Source organism: Chelonia mydas, chromosome 12 (genome assembly GCF_015237465.2).
Source record: "Chelonia mydas isolate rCheMyd1 chromosome 12, rCheMyd1.pri.v2, whole genome shotgun sequence".
Lineage (NCBI taxonomy): Eukaryota > Metazoa > Chordata > Testudines > Cheloniidae > Chelonia > Chelonia mydas.
Window position 1 is genome coordinate 14,042,516 of NC_051252.2, and position 27,499 is coordinate 14,070,014.

Sequence of the window (27,499 nt, forward strand, 5' to 3'; positions counted from 1 at the left end):
GGCTTTTTGACCTGAGAGACTTGTAGTGCACTTAGACCAGAAGATTTAAAACAGCCTAAGTGTTTTCAGGTAGCAGAACCTGTGCATGTCTCCTCTATCCAGAGGAACTTCTAGATGTATCTTGCAGCCTTAATTCCCTGTGAATGGAGATGGTCATTTATCCTTTCCTGTTGTTGTGGGACAAGGCTAGGCAAACTTTCCTCTCTCCAGAGACGTGAGACAGGGTCATGGCTGTGGAACAGGAGATGCTGGCAACCACAGTTGGGCTGGTATTTAATCTGTATATCTGAAAACATGACTACTTCTTGAATGGTGGCAATACTGAGCAAAGCTTTGTGTTGTATTTCATAAAACAAGGATTTAATCTATGACAGATAAAAGCATCCTGTTAGTATGTTTTTTTGATGGACGGACAAATTCAAATCTTCTACAAATTTGATTAATGGATTCTTTTATCTATACTGCAGTTGTGGAGAGAGAACATTGACGATTTCCTTCAGAGAGATGCTGACTTACAAAATCTGAGTAATTTACAGATAGGAACAAGCGATGGTTTTGCTTTTTATATTGAAGTAAATTTATCAGTTGGTATATCACATTGGCTTATGTTATCTTGACAGTGACAAATCTGAAGGATAATAGAATGTGTAATGTTTTAAGTCAACTTTCCGGGGGTAGCTGGTATACCCACAGAGTAATTTGCACACAAGTGTGGATTTGGAATACATACTTTTGTGGGGACATTTACCATATCCTTCTGTAAAAAACTGACCCCCAAAGTTCAGAGTTTGATCCTGGTCCTGTATCTTTATACAGGCAAAATGTTTATTGGACTGTCCTGACATTGTTTTTCTGCAAGACTCCCACTGAAATTTAAGTGGAAGTGTTGCCTAAATAAATTATTCTGGATTGGCCCCTTGATTTTAACAGTATTTTTGAAGTTATCAAGACTTCGGGATTGCTCCATGATACTCAAAAGAGTGATTTTTCTAGTGATTTGAGCCTAAAATTCAGATTGTATTTTTAAAATATTATATTAAATGTTCGTGTAGGGTGAAATTCTCCTGTCTGCAGAAGACTAGTGCAATACCATTACACCAAAGTTACCATCAAAATAGGGTTTAAATGGGATGTAAGCAGTGTACAGGTTCATGCTAGCCCCTTGCTCCAGGTGAATTTCACTCTGCTCTATCAAGAGGAATACTAAATTGTTTGCTTTAATTTCTGCTGGATGTTTTGTGAGTTTGATGTTACAAGAGCAATATCTAGCAGTGTCCTTGGTTGGAAGGAAAGGCTATATAGTTCCAATTGTATCTGCATTGCATATCATATAGTGAAGTCTGCAACATTGTGCTGGTGCACTGCAGTAATTGCCTCCGTTACTTGGGGAGGGAAGAGGGAAACGGACAGTTCAAAAGGACAATCCTTTTAAAAAAAAAACAGGGATGCTTACAGAAAAGACTGTTAGACTAGGTTGGCAAAGCAGTGAGCAGTCTGATGTCTGGAGATCCTCTTGGTTCCTTTGATTTTGCCTTCTGTGTATCACATTACACTGAGATAATAGTGCAGAACTCTAGGACTACGAACAGTTAAATTATGCACACATATATAATGGACACTAACATTTGCTTGCGGACAATTTGAGAGGGGAGAGTTTTGATGGTAAAACATTTTAGGCTAAATATTGACTTGCCCCGAGCATGGGTGTTCTTGAAGGGGCAGGGTTTGCTGACTCCCTCACAACAGTGCTTTTGCACAGGACTCCACCATAACTTTGTCTTTAGTGCTCTTGAGGGATATTAAGCAGAGCTAGGTGAAACTTTGGGTATGTCTACACTACAATAAAACACACGCAGCTGGCCCATGTCTGCTGACTTGGGCTCCTGGGGTTTTCAGTCAGCACCGAGTTCATACAAATCCTTTCCCATTTTGATTTCAAATTCATATAAGTTTGCACCCCCTGAATTCTTATGATATTCAAACCTGATTTAGCCCTGGTGCTACTGGACTCTTGCATTTTGTCTCATTTTGGGTCAGAACAATGGAGTATTGTCCAATTTCAACCCAAAACCATAAATCAGACAAGGTTCACTCAAAACTTGATTTTTTTCATCTTAAAAGATGGATGAATATTTTGGCAAACCTGATCTAAGTTTTGAGTTACATTGTGAAAGTTGTGCACATTTCAAATAAAAAACCACACTGAATCCCATGTAAATTCATAATACGAATTGGTAGAGCTCTGCAAATCTGCGGATATCCTCATCCGCGGATCATTTCTGCAGATTGCCGTTCGGATGCAGATACAAATTTTGTATCTGCGCAAGGCTCTAGAAGTGGGTACATAGTATTATCTGTTGTTTTGACTATTCCAAAAAGATGCATTCTGAATATGTGAGCTTTACTGTTTCACTTTTCAGTGTTTCAAGTACTAATGGAATTAAAATATCACATAGACACTGTGATCCAAACACTGATTATATTCTTTCCCTGAATACTTCTGATATGTGAAAGTTCCTCATAATTTTCTAGATAATGAAGGAAATGTTACTGATCCTTTTGACTCTATAGGAAGTGTTACTGATAAGGAATCCACCATGTTTAAAATGTTTGAGGGAAAAAAATAAACAGTTAAGGTATCTTGGTGGAATTTTACATGATAATGGTGCCCTCAAGTTGATTTACAAGCTCAGAAGGGATTCACCAAGGCTGTGAACCAAAAAAGTTAGGACTGTGTATATCCCATTCCTTCATACTATCACATCAGACCGTTATAAAAATATGAACAGCTCTTCCACTTCCTTTTCTGAAATCTCCTCTGCATGCACAGTTACGTACGGTATTCTACTGAAATTCATAATGATGTCTCTCCACAAAATAATAATTGCATTCACACTCCATTCATCATGCTATTGAAATACATATATTAGGAATATAACTTTGAGTATAAATGCAGCAAATGTATTGCTGATGGTTGTTACATGACAATAGAAACTATTTTTTTACCAAATCAAAATATAAGAACCAGAAATTAACCTTTAAAATATTTTCTTTTTCATATCAGACTTTCTATTTGATGCCAGTTAGCCATTTCCAGTGATGAAATGTTACTTACTTTCCAATTTGTGTTTTTACTTAAATTTTTTTGAGGCAAAACAGGGAAGGGAATAATAAAGAAATACAAAGAGGTGAAAAAAAAGAGAACTCCCCCTTTCCCAAACAAACATGTCAAAAGAAGGAACCAGTTAACAATTCATGGGCTTGTGTATACAATTAAATTCTGAGTCGGTGCAAAGTCAAGAGCATTTAGTTTCAATAATGTCAAGACTTAGAGTCAATTATTTGTAACCCATGGCTTCGTATTCTGCTGCTTTGGTATAAAGACTGTGAAAGATGGTTTTGTGTAACAGCAAGGAAGCGAAGGAAAACTAGTCTTTTAGAGGTAGAATACTTCCTAGAAACCGCTTTGTGCATGACCCACAAAGAAAGCGAATTCTGATTATCTCCACCTTTGTTTTAACAGCAGTTTTTTTTCTTTATGCGGTAAAAGAGTGTCTGTAAAGCAAAAGGACTTAATTAATGTACAGAAAGTGATATCCCTTAAAAAAAACAACCTTGGAACGACTTCCAGATGCCACTGTCAATATAATTCTAAATCAGAGTGACCCTATAGTTAGCGGTAGTAAATTTCCCAGAAAGGTGCCCTGAAGCAAATAGGCATTTCAGTTAATCAGTCTGATGGTTTAAACATTTCTATATCAAGTGCTTCATTTTTGGCACACACATTCATCTCTAAGGAACTAGGTTCCTTTTCTTGGAGGTGGGAGATAATAAAAGCATTTGAGAAATAAGAAGAAAAATGAAGTCCAGCAGGGGTGAGCAGCCCAGCTGGCAGCTGCTCGTAGACCATGGGAAATTTGGGGAAGCTGTTGGCAGGTTCTGAGATTCCAGCATGTAGAGGTCTGTGCCTTGAATTTGGAGGGTTAGTGCATCTGTGTTGGACCCCAGTGAAGTACTTCTTCTTGGTATGATTGGGTGTTTTGTGTGACAGATAGCCTGGCTGTCCCACAGCCTGGTATGCTCTGGCACTGGAAACATCCATGATCCCATAGCTGTGTGCTAGACCACTCTGCAAATTGAAGGAGGCTTCCTCAGTGGGTATCAGCACAAAAACAAGAGAACCCTAGATTCAGTGTTAATGTAGAAGGGGCACTGACTGGGTGCTCTGGGGAAGTGAAAGAGGCTGGGCAATCTTGTTTCCAACAGATGAGGAGGATGGAAAGTTGAATGAACATCACTGTCCACTACCAACCCCTGCAGCACTTAGGGCCAGATTTTCATACCTTGGAGCTTTCAGGAAATGGTTTTCCCATAATGTGAATATTTTTGAGATATCGAAATTTTTTCCTGATGTGAAATGGAACAAAATATCAAAATTAAAAAAAAAAAAAAAAAAAAGGCTGACGTGAAATGTTTTGACCATTTCTGAAACTTTTTTACATATTTTTTGGAGTCAGGAGGTTTGTTGAATATGAACCTGTTTCATAAACACTTCTGGTTTTGGTGAATTGACTTCTAAAAATTTTTTTTAAAAATGCTTTGTTGAAAATTCCTAACCAGCTCTAGTCAGATTCTTTGGGAGCAATTCTGAAAGAGTTCAACCTTATTGAGGCACTTAAATAAGCTCCAGATTGTCAGATAAGTTCAGCGCTTATCAGGTCCTACTGAGATGCTTCTGGCCAGTGTTTCAAGTAAGCTCAGCAACCAGCAGGGAAGTCGGGGATGGACTGTAAATTGAGCACTTCAAAATCTGCAGTTTGCTGAGGTTCTACAGTATTTCTTTAAGTATTCCTTCATAAGCAAATAATTATGCTGTAGATCATTAGCACTGAAATAATTTTCAGAATCTAATTTACTTCTTGCATTTCCCTCTGTTTGGACAATATAGATTAGGCAGATTTCTAAATCAATTTGTGAGATTTTTATTCTCTCCATTTACTAAGTGTGGTCTATAAATTACCATTTTTTCTTTCAATTTTAAATGTTCTTTTATGGAATATTGATCTTCTTTATATACTTACAAATAATAAAACCTATTTATGCATAGACAGATTCCAGTCCGTTTTACATTAAGGGTCTCTGTTGTTATTTATAAACATGCAGGTACTGTACAGATTTATAAGAAAGCAGTCCTGGCCCTCAAGAGTTTATGATCTGTAAAGACAAAAAACCCACAAACGGTGGGTGTCAGACACAATATGCAAGAAAAATAAGGCTGATGATTAGGATGTAGCTTGTTAATTCCATGCGTACTTAGTTATTTGGTTTTTATTTTTATCTTTGTATATTTACTTTTTTGTAGGCTACCTGCAGAATGGGTTTTTTAGCAGTGATTTGAATTATTTGAACAGTGCACTAGCATGCTGCAATGTCTGAGTTCCAGACACAACAGGTTCTTTGTTTAAAAGAACTTAAAGATTCCACTTCAGTCTGAATTATTTTTTAACCTATTTTGGTTACAGATAAGAGCTATGTAATAACTGAGTTGCCATTCAGTAGAGGAAAACGTACATTTGTTTGTTTTTTTCATTTTGTTTACTTGGTGCGTAGACAGCAATTTGTGTCTAGTCAGTTTCAATGTTTCCCCTGCACAGTCAGTCAGTCTTTTCCCCTTGTTGTTCGGGTCGGTATACTGCACAGCAACGACAGGTGGAAGACATTTCAAAGAATAGGGAAATGTGATTGTAATGCCACAAAAATGGGCAGGGGGACTCTGGGGAAGGTGTTATACCTGAAGCTGCTTTTAACTCGTTTTTTAAACTGACTAGATTTCAAGTTGACAGTGTCAACTAAATAAGACTGTTAAAACTATCCATAACATTATTTTATGGTCGCTGCTAAATATTTGCTCTTTCCATGCTTTTTAGGATCATAGCCACTCACAAGTTTCACAGTATCGCCAGGATCATTCTTTGATTATGAGATCGATTGTCCATATGACTGATGCTGCTCGTTCAGGAATTATGCCTCCTAGTCAGTTAACCACCATTAACCAGTCTCAGCTCAGTGCACAGTTGGGACTAAATTTAGGAGGCACTAGCTTGCCACATACTTCTCCTTCACCTCCTGCAAGTAAATCAGCAACTCCTTCCCCATCCAGCTCTATAAATGAAGAGGATGCAGATGAATCAAACAGAGTAAGTTATAGTATGTGTTATAATATATATGACCATATATAATATAGTTTTGAATACGTAGCAATAGAACTGCTGACTTCACTGCAGTGTGGCCGGCCAGGTAAAATATACAAATATTTCAGTAGTGGAGTATATGATTGTGGCAATATTCATATGCTCTGGGTGACCTCTTTACTTAGTAAAACTATATTTGCTTATGAAGTGTACATAATATAGCTCTTTAGTGATTTTAGGAGGATATCTTAGGCATGTATGTATGTATAGGCCTATTTCTGGCAAATTTCAGATTTTATAGACATGATCAGTCAGTTTGCGTTATCTTATAACTGTTTTGACATTTTAACATTCTTTAATATCGTATATTTAACTATACATGCTTTTTTCTAGAAATAAAGGTTGACCTTTCCCTTTTTATGAAAGTTTTAGTATGCCTGTAGTTCATTTCCAGTGAGATTTAAATAGACCTGTTAGCAAAGGAATTATTCTGGCCGGATCAACTGAAATTAATACAAATATTTTAGCAATTAAAATTTATTTTAGGGTTAGGATTGCATGTATTACCCATGCAGATCTGCTGATGAAACCAATGGGAACTGTGCATGTGAAAGCTCTGCAGGATAGGGTCATCATATACCAAAGTAATATTATGGAGAAAGTCCTTTCTTCACCATATCCCTCTGCTGCCACAGAGTATCCTTAGAACAGCAGAATGGGGTAGAATGCAAGGAGCATATACATCTTGTAAGAAGCCCCCTCTATGATTCTTGGAGGGGTCCTCAGGAGAGTCTCTTGTGTGCCAGCCTCAGTGAGGTTTGGGGAGGATCCCTGGCAGGGAATTGATGACTACATGGATCCATCTGTTCACTGCTTCTCCACCCATCAACCCACAGGAAGTGGTGGAGTTAGAGAGCGATAGCAGCGTGTGTTCACTCTAGCTTTGTAGCCAGAGTAAAGTATTTGTAACCCCTGGCCCAAGGGGTTAACAGGCTTAGCCAAGGGACCAGGAGGTTCCCCTAAGCTTCTTATTTTTGAGTTTCTGTTGCTGAAATCTATTCTTTCATAGAGAATGCACAAAATATGTAATGTATCCTGTATTAATTTTTATAGAAATTATATCCAGGACATGCTCTTCCCATCTAAAACTTAAGGGGCTGAGTCTGCAACCCTTAGTCATGTTGAATAGTTATTACACACACATTTAGTTCCATTAAGGCCAATGGGATTAAATGCCTGAGTTAATTCTACTTAGGAGTAACGGTTGCACAACAGGATTCTAAAATGTTACCTGTCCATTAATCTTATTCATTTGTTGTTTAATAGAGCTACTGAGGATTTTTCATACACACATATATCTGAATATACTGTGTAGGCAATGATTTTTGTTGCTGTTTCTTAGGCTACTGGAGAAAAAAGAGCTGCTCCAGATTCTGGCAAGAAGCCCAAGACTCCAAAGAAGAAGAAAAAGAAAGATCCCAATGAACCACAAAAGCCAGTGTCAGCATATGCTCTATTCTTCAGGGACACACAGGCTGCAATTAAAGGGCAGAATCCTAATGCTACATTTGGAGAGGTTTCAAAAATAGTAGCATCTATGTGGGACAGTTTAGGAGAAGAACAAAAACAGGTAATAAAGAACAGACTGCAGTTATGCAATAGTATATTACAAGAAGTAAAATGACAATCCTGTTAAGTAAATAACAGGAGCTAGATTGTCAGCGAGTGTGTATCAATGTTGCTCCACTGAGCTATGCTGATTTACACTTGCTGAGGAGCTTACCGCAGAACAGCGTGTCGTTATAGGAGTCTTATGGTGGTATCGAACTTTGGTGGCCTATCAATTCATGTAGATAACTCTGTTGCCATCAAGTCCAGTCTTTACAGGTCAGTTTGGAGAAAGCTTGGGTGAGGCATCCCAGTACACCGTTATATATAATTAAATAATATATTGTCAAGCTTTTTTCTTTTTTACTTTACTCAAAAGTTAGACTAGAAGAAGGGAAGGTGCAACACATTTTCCATTTCCTTTGATCTTCTTTATGAACCTTTGTTACAAAGATTGTTGGTTTCAAACCTTTGAAGCCAACCCTGTGTGCCTCACTATATCAGCCTAGTGTTTGAAATTTTATTCATAGCTCATTTTAAAACTTAGTACAGTAGAATGAGTTTTAAGAGATTAGCTGTTCTTCCTTAGGGGTTGTGTTCCTCTTCATAGCCACATAACTCCTACGCATGAATTGAGAAAATAATAGGCAACATCTTGCCGAAAAAAATGTCATACTAACTGAGCACCAGCTAAGATCATTCACTATAGCAATCTGTAGCAGCCATAGAACAATAATATGATTAGTGATAAGGAAAACATTAGGGTGCTGTGGTTAAAATCCAAACAGGAAGGCAGTAAGGTGAAAACTGAAGTTCATCTACAGGCATAGATAGTGTACAGTGAAAGGTAATATGATTTTCAGTGTAAGGCTAGTTGTCAACATTTTAAGAGAAGAAAAATCACGTGTGTGTGTTGGGGGCGGGGGGTTATAGACTGAAAAGCAGGACCATATCTTTAATTCCTTGCATGTATACAAGTATGACCCTATTCTGGCAAGTGCTGTTTTATGGTGAAAAATATGTAAGCTGAAGTTGGTGTTAATTGTGGTGTCTTTAACAGATATATAAAAGGAAAACAGAAGCTGCCAAAAAAGAATACCTAAAGGCACTTGCTGCCTATAGAGCTAGTCTTGTTTCCAAGGTAAGCCTGATGGTGACTTCAATCAAACATAAGGTAGAGTTTGGCAATGGTTATTTAAATGTGAATTTTGTCATGTGATTAAAAATAAATCTAGAATCCCAGAGTTCCTTTAATGTAGCCCTGAAACATAACAGCTCAAACTACATTCTGTGCTTAGTTTTTGCACAAAAATTTTTCATAGTCCAAAATCACAGTAATAAATATTGGACAATAACTATACAAACACACCTTGTCTCTGGGTTATTTTTAAAAGTAAAGTAATACATGCTATGGTGAGTGACAGTTTGTAAAAGTAGAATCTGGTTATTAGAAATGTATTGACTTTTAAATACTCAGATTTAAAAGCTATTTGCAGAATTTCCCAAGTACCCACTTTTTAAGAAGACACAGCATATACTGGATATGGGGCAAGGTGGAAGATGAGATGTGATGAATCCTGTGTATTTCTTGCTGTTGAAGGACAGATATACACTGTGGCTTTGAATTTAGAAAGTACCTGCAAATGGACAACCTGTCAGGGATCCACACTGAGTATGGACAGTGAGAAGAAATACAATTATAAAACCCAACTTGCAATATGAGGAAAGTCAGCCTGTAGCGTTGTTGTGTAAGAAGTAGCCTTTTAATTGGCATTCTTAGATTGGTTCTGCTTTCACATTTGAACATAAGCAAGAGATATATCCATGCGTCCAACTAAAATATCTATGGAAGAATTACTAGACATAATTACATGTTTCATGGATTAATTACAAAAGAATCCCTAACTCCAACAATCAAACATAAGGAAACAGTACAAGAAAATGATGAAAACTAGCTTTCAGGATCACTTATATGAATAGCACAAGAGAAAGTGTTAAGCATTTCAAATAATTCAGATTACAAATATAAAAACAACACCAGTAGTTGAAAACCTTGAGCTATATCTGAAGTTATATTGTCCACAGGATATGGCTCGTTATTATCTCAAGAGTTTGTAATATGAGGCTACTAAGTCACTTGGACGCTTTTGAAAATGTTACCCTAATCCTCTTTTCAAAAGCACCAAAGTTGCTTAGGAGCCAAAGTATCATTGTCTTTCAAAGACAGTGGGGCTGCTTAATATTATTTATTTGTATTACTGTAGTGGCCAGGAGCCCGAGTCATGGACCAGAATCCCATTGTACTAGGTACTTTACAAATACAGAACAAAAAGATGGTCCCTATCCTAAGGGGCTTATAATCGACGTATAAGACAAGAGAACAGATGGATATAGACAGCCAGGGGACTACACAGAAACAATGAGACAATATTGGTCAGCATAACAGGCCCAGATTGTTAAATATATTTAGGTGCCTAAAAATGCAGATAGGTACTTACTGGGATTTTCAAAAATGCTTCGGAACCAAACTCCCATTGAAATCCCTTTAGACTTTAATCATCTGTAAGGAACTCAGACTTGGTACTCTAATGACAATAAATAGTTGAGATCCATATTCTACAAGTCAGTTAAAGAGGTTTTGCCCTTCAGTGCTGTGTCATCATGTAATTCCATTCAGATCTGTCACAGGAAAGTTTTGTGGAAAACAAACACGCAAGTATGCAACGTATTGTGCTATGATGTCCCTGTGGGTATTTATCTTAAAGCTGCTGGGCCAAATTCAGGTCTTCCACCATGCAATCCCACTGACTTTAGTGGGATTGCAAGGGTTCAGGGAGAGCAGAATTTAGCTGCCTGTCAGAACCAGAACTTCTGTTGCTTGTGGTACCAGCTAGAGCGGTGTATTAATGCATGATGGAATAAATATGAGCCCTAATGGTCTCTTCTCCCTGCTAATTGATATTTTCCAGAAAAAAACCCACTCTCCATGGCAGCTTCTGGATTTTCTCTCCTCATCAACAGCGCCCCTTTTTGTCCCTGTAAAAATGTGTGGTCCCTTAAATTGATCTGGGTAACCCTGAGCCAGGATCCCTGCCGGCCTCTCTATCTTGTACAGATTTAATGTAAAAAGGAAGAAATAAGAAATGAGATAATAAATCTATTGAAGCTGCTGTTCAATAAAGGAAATCAGTTGTATTGAGCAAACTCTAAGAAGTGGTGTGACTCATATCTGCTACATGAACCACTGTCCCAACTGTAAGACTGCTTAGGATGAATTATCTTTCCTACTTCATGTTAAGCTGTTTACGTTAACAGTAGATGAGGGCAGAAAGGGACGTCAAATAATTTGTGAGCCTGATAATAATGCCCTTCTCTGTACCAATATCAGCTCTTGAATTTCTCTTTTAAACACAGGCGGCTGCGGAATCCGCTGAAGCCCAGACAATACGGTCTGTTCAGCAAACGTTGGCGTCCACTAATTTGTCATCCTCCCTTCTGCTGAATACTCCTCTTTCTCAACATGCAGCGGTGTCTGCATCTCCTCAGACTCTCCAACAATCCCTTCCCAGGGCAATCGCTCCAAAACCTTTAACCATGAGACTGCCAATGAATCAGATTGTAGCTTCTGTTACCATTGCACCAAACATGCCAGCAAACATTGCAGCCCCATTGATAAGCTCTATGGGAACAAATATCGTTGCAACACCATCTTCATCGCAAGTAAGCCCTTCCATGCAAACCCAGCAGCACCAGCTGCAACAACTACAGCAGCAGCAGATGCAGCAAATGCAGCAGCAGCAACTACATCAGCATCAAATGCATCAGCAGATCCAGCAACAAATGCAACAGCAGCATTTTCAGCACCACATGCAGCAACATTTGCAGCAGCAGCAGCATCTTCACCAGCAAATTAATCAGCAGCAAATGCAGCAGCAGCTGCAACAGATACAGCTCCAGCAAATGCAGCAGCAGCAAATGCAACACATGCAACACCAGTCCCAGCCTTCTCCTCAGCAGCATTCCCCTGTAACCTCCCAGATGACTTCCCCCATCCCTGCCATTGGGAGCCCTCAGCCAGCATCTCAGCAGCACCAGTCACAAATACCGTCCCAAACACAGACTCAAGTACTGTCGCAGGTTAGTATTTTCTGAAGATAAATGTTCTTGCAACCTTGTTTTGCATTTATCAAGGGGGTAGGGGTAAACCATATTTGGCTGAAAACTGTAAATTGTTGATGGTAGTTATGCAGAGATGCATAACAGATCAAATGATCCTCTAAAGTGTCTATTAGATAGGCAATAAAGAACTACAATGTAGCTGTGTATCATCTTTTAGCTGACTATAAATCATTTTGTTAAAAAAAATAATAATAAAAAATAAGCTGTGCTCCTTTTCATGTGATGGCCTTTTTAATTTATTTTAGCTTTACCTACAATATGTGAATAAAATGGCCTGATAAATACGTGGATGTTATGACTGCAAAATGGCCTTTCAGAGTTATATAAGGTAACCTTTCTTTCTCTAAAAGTGAGTAATGCACTTCAAGGCAGTTTAAACTCATGAAACCCTTAAAAGCACAGTTGTAACTACCTGTAAAATGATGATTGGATTTCATACAATCATACTTGTATGACATGAGTAGTTGATGGCATTTTTTTGTCATGAAAATAATGTAAATCACAGATTTTTGCCAAAGCTCTTAATTTTTTCTTTCCTACACGTCTTCAGAAAAACAAATGCAAGCGACTAAACTTTAATGGTTGACCCGTCCTTTCACTTTGATTTCTCCAAATAAACCTACCATACTTTGTAACAAAATATATATCGACACTGTTACCCTATTATGTTAATTCCAGTTGCAAAACAAATGTGAATATTATATTCTGTGTTTAAGTGACGAGTTTCAGATTTAATACACTGTATTTTTAAAAGGGAAATGCACTTAAATAAAACTGTTATTACAAAAACTGAGATTAAAAAATGCAAGATGTTTTAATATGCTGTAATACCAGTAGAATATTTAAAAGAAGCTCCACATCTGAATAATCAATGTAAATATTTTCTTTAAAAGTTGTAAGTTTTTCATATCATGTGTTGTAAAGTTTTCATAAATGAGGCTTTAATGTAAACACTGGTAACATGAACTATTAATTGCTACATTGCTTATTGTGTTTTTAAGCTGTTTTATACTTTTTTATGAGTTATGATAGCAGCAATTAAGTTGTTTGTATTTTGCTTATCTAAAATAAATGCTTTTATCTTGCTATAGAATAAACACATTTCCGTAAAACCAGTGGACTGGAAGTGTTTGATGCAACAACCAGAAAAAAGTGTTCACTTTTAATACTACTGTCTTTAAAAACAAACTTACTTCTCCCTTCAGATTTTTATTTTCTCAAGCACACTGTGTAGCTAGGCACTGTGCAAAGTTTGCTGGTGCTGCATATGATCAGTTCTGGTGTATGTACAAGTGCCCTCGTTAAAACATGTGAAGAACAGTGTATGACTTGTTTCGAGTCTCTGTGACTAACTGCACAGGCAGGGTATAGAGGGTGGGATTACAAAACAGTCACAATACACAGATATTACATAAGATCAAAGGCACGACTTGAGGAGACGAGGTAGCAGAATCGGGCAGACTAGTAGTATTTCAAAATGGTCCTCAGTCAAAATTCTGGATTTAAAAAAACCCAGAATTTTGTTGCCACGGACCCATAGTTCTGTAACAGGCTGATTCAAAATCCTGGATATAAAAGCCCTGAACTTTGTGATTCAGGCTCATCTCGATTTGTCTTATTTGCATATTTTAGCATATGAGCACTGAGTGATACCTAGGGGTAAAGAACATAAGCATGTCACGTGGCAGGTTTGGAATCTTCCTCTGCTATAGTGTCAAGATGCTGGTGCTTTGTATACATTCTTACTCTTGAGAAGGAAGAGAACTCTTTTTCTTTCTCTGATTTCTTTCCCCATAATAGCTGCCCTATGAGTGCACTGTGACCACTATCCCCAGTTGTCTTGCGTGATTAATTACAGCATCTGTTCTGTCAGAAACTATAATGAAGAGGTCTTGATAAAAATTGCAAATTACCACTGGCAACAATTTAGAACTGCTTATGATAAAATGAAAATTAAAAACCGCAAGTGTCAAGCCTGAGCAGAATCCTCATCTGAAAAGAATGAGCATGTTAGAGGTGGTGTCCATGGCTACTGAGCTCAGGACAGAACCCAACAAAATGGAATATAGATTCCTAAAAAGTTGCAGTTATAGTTGTGAGAAGATTTACTATATGTTGTGAGTTATTAATAATGAATTCAGCTTTCAGTATTTCATAATCTGGTACTTTGTTTAGTATGTACAACTATTGAACAGCAAGAGATTCTAATTATAAATTTATAGATTTCTTGGAGCAGAAAAATTCATGTATAAATTGAAGTATTTCGTAATAGGTGTTAGTTGACAGGTACCAGTGTTCGAAATAGTCTTACTATGATGTCTAATTACGTCTCAGAGGGAGACGGTTTATTCCACACATGAGGAAGTCTGCATGCGTTAGAAATGTCACAGCAGAGGTTGGCAGTGAGAGATTTTTCTGTGTCACTTTTAACCAACGTTACATAACAATGGGAACCATTTTATAGTCTATTTTAAAACCTTTAGACAAACGCCTTCAAAAATAATTGCTAAACTGCATGTGACAGTAATTGTGTATTAGTTTTATAATTGTCATTTTGAAGACCTATGAAGTATTGTTGAGAAAATGTCACTAGTAATAAGAGTTAATTACAACTGAAGTCTGTTTTCAACTATTTGCAGTTAGACTCAGGTGTTATTACGCTCATTAAATGATTTCATAAATCCTGGGTGGTATCCCATTTGTTTCAGTGCTGCTGAACTATTGATAGTCAGTTCCAGGAAAAATAGTTTTAATTACTGCAGTTAAAAACATTAATCATTAAACAGAACTGTATATATTAAATGTCAAGATTTGAATCATGGAAAACTACTTTCCCCCTGCTTGTTACAAAATTATATTTCACATGATCCACAACAGCATATTGCGGAACATCTTGTGTTTCAAATTGTACAAGTTAGCATTCATATGCTCCAGGTTTGAGTACATAATTTTGCTGTTACAGGTCAGAAATACAACTGTTAATATACAATTCATACAGGAAATATGCTTAATGATTTTGGTGTCATACACCTATTAAATAAAGTTTTTACTCCTGTCATTAACAAGTACTTAACTACCCCCTTCATTTCCCAAGGTTTTAGATACTTTATCACCCCAGTTAACTACATTCTACTTTCACATTAACCTAGGCTGCCATATGATGAAAGAACATAAGGAGGTTTAATTTTTAGCTGACATGGGGTCATTAGTTTCCAGCTCGGAGAACAAAGGCTTTAAATACCTTTATGCTGCATAATTTCAACTATATATTATCACCTGACCATTGTGGTTTGAAGATTTTTCTAGACAGATGGATTAAATATCTCAAGTTTAACCAGCAGTCTGGTGCTGACTCTTTTCAATGGGATTTGGACATTTGAATGGCTCCTTTTCCATTTCTCACTTCATGGAGTATTTTTCAGCACTGGACTTCATTCTAACCTTTCCCTCTCCTCTTTGTTTGGCTTTTGTTTTGCAACAGCTGTTATTATCGTTTTTGGTCAGCTGTGATTGCTGGAGGCAAAATAGGACCAGATGGTGTTTTGCTATGCATGAATGGAGAGTTAGAGGAGTTTGGATTGAATAGGCCAAGTTTGAATGGTGTCTATGCACCACCTGCCCCCTTCAGCAGCGGCACACACATCATAGTAGCATGATCTGTCTCAGACCTACTAGAATTGGATGGGAATGGAGCAAGCCTTGTTGGATTGTCTCCATATTTATTGATCTTCCATGCACTAACAGCATAATGCAGAGCACAGTCAATTTGAGTTAGTTGAATATGACACAGTATGTACGTGTAATTTATCACTGTAGTCTCTTGGTACACTTTAAGTTTTGCTGCTAGAGGAACAAGCACACTCAGTAGTCACCTGCATTAATAGACTGAGTAGATGAAAGTAAAATAGGATAATTGTACTGTTTAACAAAATATTCTGTAGTTCTCAAAATACACAATGTAAACCATCAGAGGAATACATTAAATTCACAAAGCTAATTGGTAAAGAACACATCCAGCATTTTGGCACAAATAAAAGGCCCTGTTTTTTTATTTTTTGTTTGGGTTTTGGTTTCCCTGTGAAATTTAAATAAAGAATTTGTTCTACCTGGTAATCGGATCACTAGAGCAGAGCCAGAACAGTGCAGAAAATCTTTTGGTACATGTATGTGCACAGGTGTCTTCCTGTCTAGTTACAGGGAGGATATTTTACTAACTGTACATCACTTACCAGCCATTAACACATGGTAATTCAAATTAGCCATGCAAACTGGTTTTGGAGGAGCATAGCTTGAGCAAAGGACTCCTGGATTCAATCAGTGCTGGCAGCAGTGATGGGGTCGGATTTTCAAAGAAATTAACGACTTGATGCAGCTTTTAATAAATAGAAAAAAAATGGGAAAACTCATAGCAGCCACACTAAGGCTGGATCTGGCCCTAGCTGAACAAAATGTATATGCAATTGCATGCCTAAATTGCCTATTCTATTACTGTGCTTGCACTTTCAAAGCCCCAGTTCGATGTGTTACTGGCCATTTGATGTGCAGCGCACAAGTTAGCGATGCAGTTGCAACCCTTGAAAATCAATCTCTGGCTTTGTCTGTGCCACTGGATAGAAAAACAAACACTTCATAAAAGTCAGCTGCTTGCTTATGAAAAAGCTTGAAAAATGAAAGTCCCTTCAACTGAAAAATGCTTAAGTATTTTCAGCTGCCAAATGAATTTTTGTTTTTGAAAGGTGGAGGAGGGTTGGGTTTCATGATACCTAGGTGCATCTGAGGGACGGAAAAAAGGGACAGGTGTTTTTTTTTTCTTTTTTCTTTAAATACTAAAATCTAACAAGGATGTACTGCTTTGGATGAGCTTTTCTGACATTTAATTACTATACACCTGTGATGTACACTCTATTTATCTCTGTTGCAAAGTAGAGAGGGAATATTTTCAATAATGTTTTCCGTCCAAGCACACAGGGCATTAACTTTTCCAACTTCTATACCATCAGCTCGGTCTACACACAGTTTTTTGTACTGATTTAACTGCATAGACCAGAGATGTGATTATTTTTTTTAATAGAAAAAATTACATTGGTAGAAGGCCTAGGAATAAGCCATACTCATAAAAACACCTTTGTATCAGTATAACTATCCACACCAGTGTAGTTGGTATAGTTAAAGTTGTGCAACTTTTTTGTGTTGACAAGCCCAAGGCCCTGATCCCGTAAAGCACATGTGTAACTTTAAGCATGTGAGTAGTAATTTCATGGAAGTGACTGCTCATATACTTAGTTACACATTTGCATAAATTCTTTGCTGAATTAAAACCTAATTGAAAAATGTATGTTTTTACAGAAATAGTCTTCAATAATAATAACATCCTGAAGATAACATAGAGCAAGGAAAGAAAGAACAAGACTTTTCCATGCTGATGTTTTTTCCTTTTATTAGTTTCTATTCCAAACCACTCCAGAGCCTCATTTGCAAATGCGCAGGCAAATATATACACCTCCGTTTTATGCTCGGACAGTGACTACACATCACAACCGTGAAGTGAAATAACCATCTAACTTGTTATTTGCATGCTTAGTCATACTCAGTTAGTTTTGCATTTCTGCGTGCAAGGGTCTGAAAAGTCTGCCCTTGTACTGGTATTAGTCACAGTTCTCAGAGACCTTGTCTTGACTAAATATTTAAATTCTGTATAAAGAGACTTTACAAAAATGAAGATGAGGAGAATATATATTCCAAACACTGCAGCATTATAGTCTCTGGTGATATTTGAAAAGTTCAAAGTGTACTGTTGCTTCAAAGTCCGAGCTCTCTCTTTAATAACACATCCCCAGGTGCACGGAGAGCAAACAAGTACTTGCCATTAACATAAAGCAGTGAAAAAATAAATTCTGTGTACTAAAGTGTAGCTAGCTTTCATAATTGCCTATTTGAAGTGTCTCAGTTTGAAGTTTCTTCTGGCTTTCAGTGAACCTCCCAAAATGTACCTTCTTGGTATGATACAGCCAGTTTTTAAAAAATAGCCTGTGATTTTGGTTACTCAAGGCACCTTGCACCTGCTAACTCCAGTTGAATTGGAGCTGTGGGTGTCCAGCACATCTGAAAATTAGGCAACTTTTGAAAATTTTGGCTTACATCAATAAATTATATCTGTGATATCTAGGCCATTTGAACACTGATATCATTTTATTAAAAACAGCAAGCTGCCTGACACATCCAAAATTAATTTACAGTCAGGTATCACCACTGTCACCTATGTTTATGTGGGTATGTGCTCTCCGTATCACTCTCAGGGTATGTCTTCACTACCTGCCAGATCGGCGGGCGGGGATCTATTTATCGTGTCTAGTCTAGACGCGATAAATCAACCCCTGAGCGCTCTCCCATCAACTCCTGTACTCCAGCGCTGCGAGAGGTGCAGCCAGAGTCGTCAGGGGAGTGACAGCAGTCGACTCACCGTGGGGGAGACACCACAGTAAGTCGATCTAAGTACGTTGACTTCAGCTACGTTATTCAAGTAGCTGATGTTGCGTAACTTAGATCGACCCACCCTCACCCCAGTGTAGAGCGGGGCTCAGAAGTGCCAAAGTAAATACATAAAAGTTACAGTCTGGGCCCCACCCTTGTAAACTTGCAGTGTGTTTCATTTTAGCTACATAGCCTGGTTTAGAGGTGCATGGCACAGCAATGCCTCTGCAGCTGTTACTGCTGGCTGGTACTGAGATGCTGTCATGGAAAAGAACCTCCATAGGGTCCAAACCTGCATCACCGCGGTTAATGAGAGTTTTGCCATTGACTTCAGTGGATGTAGGATTAAAGAGCAGCATCGTGACACATCCAAGTGGCAGAGTGAAAAAAAATCATACCATACTACAGAGCCTAGTAGTGGTGCTACCAACTACAGCAAGTTTAAGCTTTACATATTAACCTTCAAGGTCCCCTCCAGTGTTGCTGCTCCCTACTTTTGTTCTTTTTCTTATCCCAGCTCTCCCCACTATCCTCTCTGTTTTGCCAATGATGACAACCTTCTCCACCCCCTTTTCCCACAACTGTCCTGGCACCTGTTTCCAAACTACTTGGAAGGCCCACCTGAAACAGATCCATGAAGCTTCTCCCCCTCCAAATCCCTCTGCAAGACCCATTTCTGTCTTGATGCCTGCAAGAAAATGGGCAAAAATGAAGAGGCAGCTAGCTATAGCTGATGTGTATTTATTAAAGAGAATAATGTATATAACATATATAAAAAATGTGCATATATTTCATTGTGTCCCTCCTGACCTTTTATACGTTGTCATTTTAGATTATAGCCTCTTCAGGGCAGGGACTGTCTCTTTAGTGTGTGGGCAGTATTTAGCCCATTATGGACACAACCAGAATACAGATAATGGTGATGATGATGATGTGTGGACTTTCTCCCTATATCTTATTGTAACAGATAAGTTTAAGGCTGTTTTGTGCATTTGCAATGAAAAAGTGAGGTCCGGAACTCATGGTGACACAGTTTCAGGATACTGGTGTTACTATAAGTGATTGGACAACCTTGTTCTCTCTTTCTCATAATACATGAAATAATTTCCCCTCACGGAGGAAAATCTGGCCAGAGATTACTAGCTGGCATGTAAAAATTAAACAGCTTTGAACAAGAAGAGCAATACAAAATTAATAATACTTACAATCAGTTGTGAGCAAATCAGTGGAGTGGTACCCAGGCTGAATTTGTCCCAGTTAGTTCTTTTCATTTTCAAAGCAGTTGACCACTGTGAATTAATTAACAACTGTATGTGTAGCTCTGCTGCTCCATCTTGCTTGCAAGATAGTCATGGGGGAATCCACTTCAGAACTAGAATCCATAGCACAGTTAAGGAGCGCATCAGAAGACACTAGTGACACTGGCTGCCTAGATGGGGTACTTTGACCTCAGGCCTGATCGTGTTCCCACTAAAATCAGTGGAAGATTTAGCCATTAACTTCAATAGATGCTGGATCAGCCCATGGTATAATCAGTTTTAACTTCATTAGTCAGTGGGTGAAATCAAGGGTCACTACTGAAATCAATGGCAAAACTCCCATTGTTTCTGTGGAGCCAAGATTTCACTCAACAAGTCACTGGGCCAAATTTTCTGCTGATGTAATGCCATTGAAACACTGAAATCCATGGGTTTATGATAGCAGAGAATCTGGCTCATCAAAAGAAGTTTTCTAATGTACTTGGGGCCTGTTTCAAAGCTAGAGAACTCAGTGAAAGACTCCCATTGATTCCAGTGAACTTTGGATCAGGCCTGTTGTGAAAGCTGGCACAAAAGTGCAGCATTTTAAGTACACTTAAATTTCAAATTATGCAGGAATAATTCTTTTATAAAGAGAGAGAGAATTCCAAGGGGAAAAAAGTAATTTCCTGCTGAACTGAGAAAATGAAATGAGCCTGTGTTGTTATCACAGCAAAGTGTTTGTATCAACCCTCTATGCTTTCACAAATAAACAACTTTCAAGTGAAATCTATAGAGTGACTGTGCAGAGCATCTGGGAAAATATTCATGATTTAAGTACATTAAGTAAAATGATAATGTTACTTGGCTTTGGTTAATCAATAACAAAGGAGAAATGTCATGCTTTAGTTTGATTAACCTTCTGCTGTGCACTGCAAAGTCAAATGAAATCAGAAATATTTTCTCTTTTTAAATTTGCACAAATTGGGTTGCTCAGACTGAGGCTTCATCTCTGGGAGTTTTTTTCCCCCTCCTGTCATTTATCTGTGTGTTTTATCTGAAGTTTGTTTGTTGCGTTAGAACAACGTATTTGTCTACTCTAGACAAAACAAGCTCTTTGTTCAATTCCTCACTTGAGGTCAAATTCTCTTGAGGAGAACAAGTGTGGGTTGTGTAGCTGTCAAAGGAGGTTTTAGTGCTTGACCCTAAAAAGCATTCAGAGACCAGAGTCTTTTTTTTTTATTGCTTTTCATTTTCATTGTTTGTACTTTATACTTAGGAAGGGGCCTCTGCAGAGGGAAAAGACCCTGCTTTGGTATTCACAACTAGCAGCCTGCTACTAAAACACCTCAAAAGCTATTCACTGCAAGAAATTTGGGAACCACTGCTCTGTGTCAACCTCTAGTGCTTAATCATAATTGCACACAGAGAGGGCGTGGGCCAGAATGCAGAAGTGCAAATTAAGAATGTTTAATACTGGGGAAAGGCTTGGCGGAGGTGGAGTTAGAGATTCAGGGCTTGTGCATATAGATTTTTGCAGTAAACAGAAAATGGTGCAAGTAACTAAGCCTGGATTCAATGAAGCAGGAAAGTGAATCTAAAGGGGTAAATTGTTGATTTAATGTAGATTACAGGAAGTTACAGAAAATAACTGTTTAACTTGATGCTCGCTAAAAAAAATGATACTTTTTTAATATATCTGTATTCAGATAGTAGTTGAATGTCTTATGTTTTCTACAGATGGTGTTTATATAGTGTACACAAGCTCACTGTTAGAAATAGCCATAAAAAAGACTGAGATTTTGTATAATCATTCACAATTACTATTGTTTAATTGGATTATGCTACTGTTATATTACATTTTTATGGAACTACACTGCAATTATACTTCAACAATAGTTATTAACAATAAGAGGTGCCTGCTTAAAATACACAGCGTGGTTTATGATGTTTACTAATTGAACAAGGGATTTGGCTAACCTGGGAACGTGGAATACTCAATCCTTTATATGCCAATAGACAAAAGTGCTGGCCTAAGCTTTCTCAACTCAGACAATAACTTGAAGTTCTCCCAGGGTTGGCGTGGGAGAGAAAGGGCTGGTGCCAACCACATCCCCTGTGCAGCTCTCAGGTGAATAGCCTCATAGAGTTTAAGGCCAGAGGGACCAACAGCTCATCTAGTCTGACCTGTATATCACAGGCCACCAAGCACCTGCATGTTAAACCCACCAATTGAGATTAGACCAAAGAATTACAGCCCACAGAAGACTAGACTGTTATGTACTACAGGATTGAATAGGAGAGACCAAGGCACACCAGCACCTGAAGCTCCAGCAATGGCAGGGAAAAGATTGTGAGATGTACCCAGATAATCTTGTTAAGTGACCAATACCCACATCCCGTCACTGCCAATCTGACCTGGGGAAAATCTGCCAGCCAGGCACCTGAGAGACATAAACCAGAAGTGAGCCCCAGGGCTGCTGAGCTCTACTCCCCATCATCACAAGCAACCCCCTCATCCAAGTGCACTCATACATTTGTCAAGCTTGCTCTTAAATCTCATTAAGTTGTTTGGCCCCACAACTCCTAGTGGGAGACTGTTCCGGAACACATACCTCCATTGGCTGCCTAGAAACCTAATTTCCAGCCTGAATCTGTTCATGGCCAGTGTATATGCATTTGTTATGGAAGTGAGTACCTATTATACAGTGGGTATGACAGGGTGTACTCTGGACACAGGCCCTGAGAGGATAAATTAGGCTCAATTAGCTTACCAGGCTGCACCTGGAGGAGGAGCCAGGGAGCAGGGGTTGATTAAATGAGGCTCAGCTGGGCAGGAACAGGAGTGGTCTGTATAAAGCCCAGGAGCAGGGAAGAAAGAGGAGCTAGTCTGTAGATACTTTCTGGGAGAAGGGTGGTGTTTTTGGTGCTATAGGTCAGTAGTTAGCCTATAGCTCTTCCCTAAGAGGAGGGAATTTAGGACTGACAAGCCCAGAGGAATGGGGAGAGCCAGATGGCAGGAGAAGGCTCAGGGGAAAAGCAGTAAGCCATACGTAGTGTGGACCATGGCTGCTGACCAGGGAGTTCCTGAGCTAGGACCTGGACTTGAGGGCAGGTCTGGACACCCCTACTGGCTCCTGATGAAGTGGCACCATCAGGGCAGTGAGCAGTCAGACTGCTTGAGCCCATTTGTTGTGTTTAGTATTCTGCAAGGGGCAGGCGCTAAGTTGTGAAGAGGAGGCTGTAGTTCCTGGGGTGAGAAGCCTCTGCAAGGCTAGAGGATGACTAGAGAGACGCCACGGGGGGAGGGTGCAAGGCCTGGCCAGAGCTAGTCCCCAGGATATCCAGGAGGTGGTGCCACTAACAGTGAGTGAACCCTGTGACAGTGGGAAGAGAAGAAATGGGTCTAGGTCCCATCCTTATCTCTAGTCCCTTGGGGGCAGTTTGCACTCCCAAGTGCACTAGGAGGGAGTGGTCACTGCGGTCCTCTGAGCATAGTGGCCGCAAATGTGCGCAGCCTTTGTATGGGGAAGCCCAGTTTTAGTTGTACAGCCCTCCATGTGCTCTGTAACCAAAGGGGTGTGATCCCAAGGAGGTGCAAAGATACGTGAACTCTGCCTATCTCCTGCCCACCCCCATCTTCAGTCTGACAAACCCCAAACATTCCTTCTCCTACTGTTTGAATTAACTTTTTTTTGAGTAGATGTTTAAGTAAAAAACTGTCCAGATCAGATATGGCTGGAGAGAGCCTCATTCTACAAATTGCTTTCAGTTTTTTGTAATTGCATTGATGAATCATAGAATATCAGGGTTGGAAGGGACCTCAGGAGGTCATCTAGTCCAACCCCCTGCTCAAAGCAGGACCAATCCCCAACTAAATCATCCCAGCTAGGGCTTTGTCAAGCCCTGAAGCAGAGAAATGAAAGGGCTGACACGTCCTTCTGCTTGCTGCAGAACATAAACTTTTTTCTTCCAAAAATTTGTTGTTTCTTGTAAAACTTACAACAATCAACTGGGGGGGGGACATGGCAGACTTAATGTTCCTGAGACACCTTGGGCCCAGGTGTGTTTGCTCTTCCTTGCTTTCATAGAGCAAAATAGCTGAGCAGTCCTCCTGACAGCGACTCCTGGGGTGGTGTAGAACTTGATTAGTTCTCGCCACCCTAGGCCCCCCGCACCTAGGGGTCATATCGAGGACAAGGAGTGGCATGCGATCTGTGAGAGGAGAAGTGTGACCCTTTGCCTGAGGCTTGGTCTACATAGTGGATCCTGGGCTGGCTCTAAATTATGCTAGAATTGGAAAGGGCTGTGACCTTCCCTTGCTTGGGCAGTTCCTCACTGGCAGGCATGTAAACAGTTCCTTAGTCCCACTGATTCCTTTTGCACTAGTTGGAGAATAAGGAACTGAGGTACCTGTGAAGAGCTTTCCTTGAGAGAGAAAAGAGCGCAAATTGAAAGGACACATTTGTTGCCATGGCGCTGTACATGGGCTTTTGCTGCCTTGTGGGTGCTGCTATGCTTTTCACTCTACTGAGTATCCCAGACTGAAAATCTTTTTGCAATGAACAAACCCAGAAAGGGTTTCATAAGAACTATGTAGTGGCTATAAAAGCTGAAGGGCAAGATCTGCAAATAACTGGTACTTGAGCACCTAACTTATACCAGTGCCTTTGAAAATTGACCCCAAAGGTCATAGCTCTACAATGAAGAATTGATGAAGGACCAACTTATTGCAGAGCATACAAAATGTAATGGGGCACCTGTAAGATTAAGGTTAGAACATAGTAATAGGACATGGGCCTGGAAGGAGCCTACTGGGTAAGGGAGTCCGGTTCCCTGCTATGGCAGGCAACCACCCGGGAGGGGTGTGGGTGGGCGGAGGTGAGGAAATTGTGGCCTGACAAGTTCTGTACTTCTGAACAGTTGGTTTCTTCGGTGTTGGTGTATATCTTTTCCCTGACTATTGATTATAAACTCCTTGGGGCAGGGATTATCTTCTGTTCTTTGGACAATGGGACTCTGATCATGACTGGACCCTAGGTGCTACTATTAGTGATAATAGATAATTAAAGTAGGAATTACTAGGATGAAGGAAAAATGGGGCTGCTCTGACATGTTTGGTTGAGAACAGCTAGAAAAACAAAACCATTTCAAGTGATAATTCTCACCACAGATATGTTATGTTTTGGATAGTATCCAAAAAGTGACACATTCTGGTAAATATTCAGCTTGGTAATTTTGTGATGGATGATAGTGACACTAAAGCATATATGGTGGCATGCCTTATATAGGGGACCTGATTCAGGAGAGCACTAAACCATGTGTTGGAGTCCATCCCTATTCAGGACAGTAATTTATCATGTGCTTAGCTTAAGTACATTCTCATTTTCTTATTTAAAAAAAAAAAAAAACTTTAACAGTGATAAATAAATACCCCCTACCCCAGCCCGGTCCGCTTAGATCTAAAACACACACCAATGGCCTATAATGTGTAACGAACCCAAGGACGAGTACGAAGGTCATGCATTTGCTACACCTTCAGGCCCCATCTCTGGGTGCTAGAGTCACAATCCCATCCTCTTCCTTCTGGCTTCAATGAAACTTAAGCACATGCTTAAAATTAAGTCCAGGCTGAAGTGGGTCCCTGAGTAGGGATGATATTTAAGATTTAACAGGAGGGGTTGAGGAGGACTGCAACTGTTGTCTTTCTTCAAAAGCCAAAAATAGGGATAATAGATCATGTGGCAAATCTCATGTTATGCCTCTTTTTGTGACTGTTGAAGATCGTTCTATCTGAAACTGAAATGAAAATAAGTTTATTAAGACGGGTTTTTGTTAAAGTGAAAGGCAGATTAAATATGTGATTTCTTGAAAAGCTGAACTGAGGGGTTATTAGTACTGCTGATTAATTAAAGTCTGGAATGTTAAAGTGCTGGTAACTGTGTGTTTCCCCTTGCAACATTCTCCTGGGTTGCAGATGCGGAAAAGCAAAGGATGACTTACTAATTGTATGCAGCTCAGGAGTAAAGTATTGTTGTGACGAACATTTGTTGGTCACTGAAAGAAACTTAGGCCTTGAGACACAGTTGTTCAGCCAGCTGGTAACAGAAGGGTTGGTGATTCCTGTGTGAACTAGCAAATAGTTGATTAAAAAAAAAAATTCATTAACCTACTAGAGTATGTCGTGTCATATTTTCCTCCTATGATTTACTTTGTGATTTTACTTGCTTATGGGGGTCTGATCCATGACTTACCGAAGTCAGTGGAAAGACTCTCATTGACTTCACTGGAGCTCAGTCTGACCCTGAGAGAGCGGTGAAGCAAAACGGTTCTGCTCTCAACATTTTATGAAATAAAAGAACCGGCACAACTCGGAGCAGTGCTTACACTGTGAGGGCCGCGTTGGTCTCTAGCCAGGGTAGGCTTAGAACCACCTTTGACCCTGTCTCTCACTTGCACTAGCTGCAGCTCATGACTAAAAACTCCAGCTCTACGCTGGCAAAATGCCACGTAATTTTATGGCACTGTATAAATGATTAACTGACCTCTGAAGCATTTTGGGATACAGCTGGTATGAAAGAATTAATCCTGTGCTGATATTGTTTCATTGTGAAGCAGGCTTTGATTGAGACACTTGCCAGGGCAGTATCTGGACATCTGCGAGATAAGGTGGTATTAGTTATAAAAATGATATTATCTGCTCACAAAGCTGAATTGGTTTTACCACAGAAAATATTCAAGGCCAGGGAATCTCAATCTTTTCCACCCCACACGCACCTCAGAAACTGTCCTCACGTAGACCTGAAATCTAGCTGGGATCCCCAACCATCTTTGGAAGGGCAAGTAGCTGCAAGTTACTGACACTTGTTCACATGACGCACATATTGAGATATAGATTAGAATAGGGTTTCTCACTTTTGGTCCATATATAGTTTGTTTTACGCAATGAGAATTTTTTTTTTAAGATAAAGGTTTGATGTAAATATTTTGAACAGCATAACTTCTACTTATAATTTTTATGCATCTTGCAATTATAGAGAGAGCCTGCCTCGGTATCTGCAAGGTACTCCTAACGATTACACACTGCATTTTTAAACCTCTTTTAGTTTGGAGAGGGCTTCCTAGCTATTTGCATGGAATCACGGCATCTTATTATATGCAGCTGTTTAACAAAGGTGGTTAGTGTCTCTGCACAGCAGCAGGGTTGTTAATGATTATTTGCTGTAATAATCGGCAAGCTACAGCAAGAAAGGCATTCTTCAGGCCCATTAAACTGGGTCAAAAATTAGTTGTTGAGGCAAAACTTAAAATCTTAAAGGGGCTAAATAGCTATTGCAATTTCAGGTAAAGACCCACTTAGACACGGGTTTAAAAATGGTTAAATCTCTGTGCTGACAACGCAGTTATCTATAAAGCACCGTATCCACTATTGTATTATAGAAATAGGAATGATATTAAGGATCCAAACCAAAGCCCATTGAAAAGTCCACTCTACCTTTGGGGAACTTCAAAACTGGTTCAAGATCTGAACTTGGTGGCTGACTCCCATGATCAAGATTTGCAGAAATAGGAGGCTTATAGTTAGGATCCTGAGTCTGTTGGTAGACTGGTAGACTCCTAAATATGTGGCCTGATTTCTCCCCCACCGCCCCCGTATTGAGCACCCAGCAGTTCCCATGGGACTCCCTTGAAAATCAAGCCACTTATTTATCAGCCTAATGTTCAGCTCTTTTTAAAAAATATAATATATAATATCATGACCAGGGTTGCATTTTTCAAAAGCACTTAGCACTTAAATCTGCTCCAATTGAA

General features: G+C 39.2%; 1 protein-coding gene across 2 annotated transcripts in view; it reads left to right on the forward strand.

The window, feature by feature from the left end:
- Positions 1-12,149, forward strand: part of TOX3 (TOX high mobility group box family member 3) — an 82,783-nt gene extending 70,634 nt beyond the window's left edge. For both annotated transcript variants that reach the window (XM_007054002.4, XM_043526261.1), the window contains exons 4-7: positions 5,928-6,197; positions 7,594-7,821; positions 8,860-8,940; positions 11,214-12,149. In XM_007054002.4, coding sequence (XP_007054064.1) covers positions 5,928-6,197; positions 7,594-7,821; positions 8,860-8,940; positions 11,214-11,951 — 1,317 coding nt within the window. In that variant the 3' untranslated portion in view covers positions 11,952-12,149. The remainder of the gene's footprint in view (positions 1-5,927; positions 6,198-7,593; positions 7,822-8,859; positions 8,941-11,213) is intronic.
- Positions 12,150-27,499: the final 15,350 nt, after the last annotated feature.